Source organism: Chelmon rostratus, chromosome 8, assembly GCF_017976325.1.
Source record: "Chelmon rostratus isolate fCheRos1 chromosome 8, fCheRos1.pri, whole genome shotgun sequence".
NCBI lineage: Eukaryota > Metazoa > Chordata > Actinopteri > Chaetodontiformes > Chaetodontidae > Chelmon > Chelmon rostratus.
Genome location: NC_055665.1, coordinates 5868355 through 5873812, shown reverse-complemented (window position 1 = coordinate 5873812; position 5458 = coordinate 5868355). Strand labels below are relative to the sequence as shown.

The following is a 5458-nucleotide window of genomic DNA, read 5'->3' as shown; positions in this document are numbered from 1 at the left end:
TCTCGCAGATGAGTGGTAATTAGGGTAAAGGATCGCTGTTTGTTAAGACTCCCACAGACGATGTTTGACATATATTTGCCGTTTTATCGCTCTCACAGGCTTGAGGAGTGATTTTTGGCCGTCATCGGGGTTGAGGGTAGGACAAGAAGACCTTCACAGTGACACATACAACCCCAAGACGAAAATAGACGCCCACCCACACACACATCCATGTGCACACACAGTAAAGAGTGTGTCATCCTGAGAACAAGCGTAAACTCCCAGACATTTTGTACTTCTGTCCTCTGGTTTGTTCAGCCAATCACTGAAAAGCCAAAATAATAATGATTTAATAAACATAAGTGAGCAATCATTTACAGAACCATGGGATAATTATATTAAAGACTTTTGTTTCTTTTGATTACAGACCATTTCACTGTTTTTGTGCCCTGTATGCTGTGAACTAAAACATTTGATATTGGATTTATATTTTTAAGTTGACTAAATACATTGGGTGGTTCAGTTTTCTACAAATTAGTTTTAGGATAACTTGTCTTATTTTATCATCATGTCTTATTTTATTATCAGACTGCCTGTTCAGTTATAAGGAGAAAATGAAAACAGGCTGGAAAAATTATGTTTGACTTAGAGGAGAATAATGACGACGTCTGGTGTTCATCGGCTCAGGCGCCCAATTCAGTTTGTCGTATAATTTGTGCACATACTGCCCCCGTGTGTTGAGCCAGTGGTACTGACATCCGCCCAAACAGGCACTTCATATGCCTGTTACATTAGCCTAAAACATCACTACAGATTTTAATGTAAACGAGAAGAACTGAAATCTTTAACGATTCTATAATGGCATAATGATTTTAACTGATTTTAATAGAAGGATGCTAATGAAAATAACATTTAACACATTTGACCTAAAGGGTGACAGGCCTGTAGACATTCAAGGCATACCAACTTGGTTAGGGTTAACTGAAGACACAGAGAAAGGAATGTACCACATGACTGACTTGATCTCACTGAGGTTTTTATACAATTAAATGCATTGAAGGCACAAAATGAGAAGCTTTTGCATTCATGGCACCCCCGGTTGGTTAATTTGCTTTGAGCATAACACGTATCACAAGAATGTGTTTTGAAAAGGAAGTTAAAAGAGTGGTCCTTAAGACTTGTATTTGACAGTAATGACACTACCTCACTGTGTCAGTCAATACCAGTTCACAGATTCATATTTCTGTTATGGCGAAGAACACTAAAGTATTACTGCCACTCACACATTTTCAATTACCTGGTTGAGTAATATTATTCAATTTCAATCATGACTCACAGAAATGTGTTTACAATGTTTTAGCAATACTCTTTATTTTCATTCTCTTGCAGAAATGCAGCAATGAACATCCACTCTTGACCTCCGCCTTTGTAAATGTCATCGCTGTTCGGACAAGAAGAGCTTTTCTGACAATTAAGTTACTGTTTACTCCACCAATCTGAGATCACTGAGACTCAGGGCACTATGAGCAGGAGCATTTACGTGGAAAGTCCTCATGTTAGTCGATGGGATTACAGTGTTTTCTCTGTGCTGCATTCACTGAACAGCAGTGTGGCATCAGCAACGCTGATTTAATGCTTACAATTAATGTTTTATTGTGACAGAATAACAGACCCAGTTTGTGTTGACTCCTGACTGTCATAAAACCAAGAATGCACAAATAAAAATTAAAAATGGCTCCATCACAGCTGTGTAAAATTACACAGGAAACATTCATCTTCATATCTGTCCTACAGCATCCAACTGCATTCTTCATAGTTCAGTCCAACAGCAGGGGAACAACTGCTTCATAGTCCTTTACTCTCGCCCAGCCTTTAGTTTCCCCTCCATTGTGTGATCTCCCTTCGAGCCTCCCAGACAGGGTGGACTCTTAGCCAGGGTGGGGTTGCTTCCCCACTGCTCAGGAGTCTTTGCCTGGATAGCCAGCGCATGAACGCAGCTACTCAACTCCTCTTTCAAAGCCTCATTAACCAGGCGGTGGCGCTTTATCAGTGGCAGACCCTCAAACTGGGAGCTGACAACCAGGACACGGAAATGAGACTCAGAGCCTGGGGGCACAGCATGCATGTGGCTTTCATTGTGGACCTCTAAGTGGTCCGGCTTGAGTGTGTCGGTCAGTTTGGTTCTGATAGCCCTCTCAACGGGCCGGCTCGGGTCTGGGTCCATGTGTGGTCTGAAGTGGGCCAGAGGCCGGCTTAAGGCAAGACTGGTAGAGATGGGCCGAGCACAGCGGAGAACACTGGGCAGCATCAGAGTTTGTGGCAGGAGATCAACTGTGAAAACCAGATACAAATACAGACGACTTCGGATTTAATGAGCTCAGAGATATTCATGTTCTGGCAGGCATTTTTGTTTAACACCAAGCTTTGAGGAGTATTAACACACCCTCCAGGGACCATGTTGGAGTTACTCAACTCTTGCACACCAGTAGCAATTAACAGCTGGCTGTATTTGTAATGTGTGGGTACGGTTTGTCTTTCAGATGACAGGTTATTCTATCCTTTGTTTTTGACGGGCAGTTCATCAATTCACAGTACGACAACATAGTTTTCATTTTGATGTTATTAGTAAGGATGCTTGATACCAATAAGCCAGATCGATAATAGTGGCGAAATTGTCTTATGAAGTGGATTAGGGATCAGCCATGATGTAAATGATCCACATTTGTCACACACTTTGTCACTGTAATTCAACGCTCAATGTCTCCTGAATTAGTTGCATTCATTTACTTAGAGCAGGCTGCTGTCTGAGACTTAAGTGCCACAGCCATCCCTGGTTCCTCTCGTTCCTTGCATCGATCAACCAATTAATAAGTTGTACAAAGTGATGTATACAGATTTTAGATTTGTAGAAATGGGAGCACCAGCACCAGGACCCTAAGCTGGACATCAGTATCGGATGCAGGAGAGAGAAAGCTGGATCAGTGCATCCTGCATCATCAGTCACCCACTATACACATGTCTTTAACTACATACAAACACCTGAGGGAACCTCTTAAGTAGAGGGTTGCCTTAGTAGTCTTTATTACATCAGCCTCTGGCCAGTGTTAAAAACAGCTCCTTATCAAATGTTACCTTACATTTTTTATTTAATATTGTATGTTTGTTCTTTTTATTGCCATTGTCATTTAGGTGTTAAATCATTGTTATATAATTTGCATTCAGGTATATTCTTAGTGGTGGTGTTATACTGGACGGCATTACACTAAGAGGTGTTTCTAATGTTCTGTCCCCTGTTGTTAAAGATGGAGGACAACCTCAATCACACTCTCATCATAAACGGATTATACACTTTAAGGTAGAGCCGTTCAATCGAATTGGAACATACTGTCCAGGTGTTCCTAATAAATCGGCCAATGACTGTAGATCACAACTCGACATGATGGGGACAGATGAGTGTGATAGAGTAACGTTATTCTGAAACATTACAATCGTAACATGCCGTACACAAATACAACTATAACCCACTAAATTAGCCCTGGTTAGACCAGTTTCAGTGCAGGGCTAACGTTTGGTGACACCACTTCCAATCATGGTAAACACTTCAGAGTGCCAGTTTTGCTGACAGCTAGCATAAATAACCCAACATTCAAGCTAAACTTAGCTAATTCTGTTCGCTTGCTAGCATTAGCTGTTAGCTTTTATGATAACCATCATCCATATGTCAGAAAACTAAGAGATTGTAACGAAGTATGTACACGGAACAGCGACGATGACACATTCGTCTGTGTTTTTAACAATTAATAAGCACTGAGGCCAACGTGTAAAGTGAATTTTGCTAACTACTCACCTTGCAATTGAAGTCGATCGCGTCTCTGTCACGTTACGCAAAAGTCACCGGAAGTGTTAGCACACATGCTGGGTAATGTAGTTTTGTAGTCCCGTAGCCATGTAGCGATGCAGGATTTTTTTTATCACTTGTTGCACGTCTTTTATAGACTTAAAACAATATTTACAGCCACGAATAAATGAAAAAATGGACTTTTCATAATATTTCCACTTGTTTATTCTTCATGGTTCTTTGTTATCCATTGTGATTCCAAAGGGTCAGTTGCACAGCAGAGTGCAAACCCAATCAAAAATCAACAATGAGAAAATATAAGAAAAAATCTCACACACCTTTAAACAGAACTGATGCTGTCACATTTAGGCTAACTATGATTCATAACCGGTATTTAACATTGATGTATTCACTTATATTTCATTCTCATTTACAAAATACACAAAATCAAAGACAACATACATCATTGTTCATTTACACTTCTTTTTTTTATAACTTTTTTCTAGTCATGGTTCCACAAACAGTTTCTATACTTACAAACAATCAACTACAGTTTCTACAGCACAGTACAATGACAAAGGTGATAAATTCTTTGTTACATTTAATTAATGGCAATGCAATCTTATTGACAAAAGCTTCAAGACTTAGGGTTGTTTTAGAGAGTACACACGCTGTTAAGTCCTGTGTCATTATTAAGCCAACACTCAGCATTTTAGTGGACAAGGCCAGCATATAGTAATGTGCTCCAATTCCCAATAGCTTCAAAGAGGAGAATAAGAGACAAATACCCAAACACTTATTGCTTTGTTAACTTTTTGCACTCACGATTGACTGTTGCTCAGGCAACAAGTTGCTTGTACAAAAAAACCCTGTAACATAAGCTAAGATATGTATCTACGAGAGACAATTTTGACTTGGACGGAGCCTGAACCGAGTCACTGAGACAGGTTAGCGCTTTAACAGCATTCCATGTCGAACAAATACAACAGTTATCTTGACATCGTCGATTCTTAATTTCATGGGTGATGCAGGACAACATACAGAGATTAAGACTGCTGACGCTTAGCTTTTATATTTGTACAGTTAATGTGCGTTTATATACTATCAATGTGCTTTTAAGAGGGAATCTGGGCAAATTTTGCTTTCTGACTTGCTGGCCATTTTGGCTTCTGAAGCCATCATTTCTTGCAGTTTTAAAACAAGAGCACCTGGGCTCTTAAAGACAGCTTCTCAGGTAAGTTGTGAAAAGTTTTCAGAAGCCATAATAAGTCCAGCTGTTCTTGTTTCACATGATCAGTGGCTGAAAACCTACAAAGACTGGCTGCAAATTTCCAGGGGGTCAAATGGTTTGAAGAGCTATCTTATTAGTTACATTATAAGTACTTTTATTTACATATATTCATATCTATAACAGAGAATTGATGGTGTAATGTGTAAACCCAGGCCATACAAAATATTTGGCAATAATTAATGAGAGATGGCACACTCATAGATAATGGGTCAGATGTCAAATTCGGAGTAAGATCGGTGCGAGACGGAGGGAGTGAAATGCAAGGGGCAGGTCATCAAAGCTCGAAGCACCTATGTTCACAACTGCACTCATGTTCACAATCTTGTCATTTGGTAGGTTTTGGTCTTTGT

The 5458-nt window shown here is 39.8% G+C and overlaps 1 protein-coding gene across 1 annotated transcript; it reads right to left on the bottom strand.

Annotated features, from left to right (window-relative positions):
* Positions 1-1025: 1025 nt before the first annotated feature.
* Positions 1026-3873, bottom strand: bola1 (bolA family member 1). Its single transcript, XM_041943107.1, has 2 exons — positions 3827-3873; positions 1026-2310 (listed from the first exon to the last, which is right to left on the bottom strand). Exon 2 carries the CDS (start codon positions 2285-2287, stop codon positions 1835-1837), a length of 453 nt encoding a protein of 150 aa, XP_041799041.1. The 5' UTR covers positions 2288-2310; positions 3827-3873; the 3' UTR covers positions 1026-1834.
* Between the last annotated feature and the right edge of the window lie 1585 nt (positions 3874-5458).

Excerpts from the sequence above, each read along its gene's own strand:
- bola1 (XM_041943107.1), bottom strand. The coding sequence starts at position 2,287 with ATGCTGCCCAGTGTTCTCCGCTGTGCTCGGCCCATCTCTACCAGTCTT.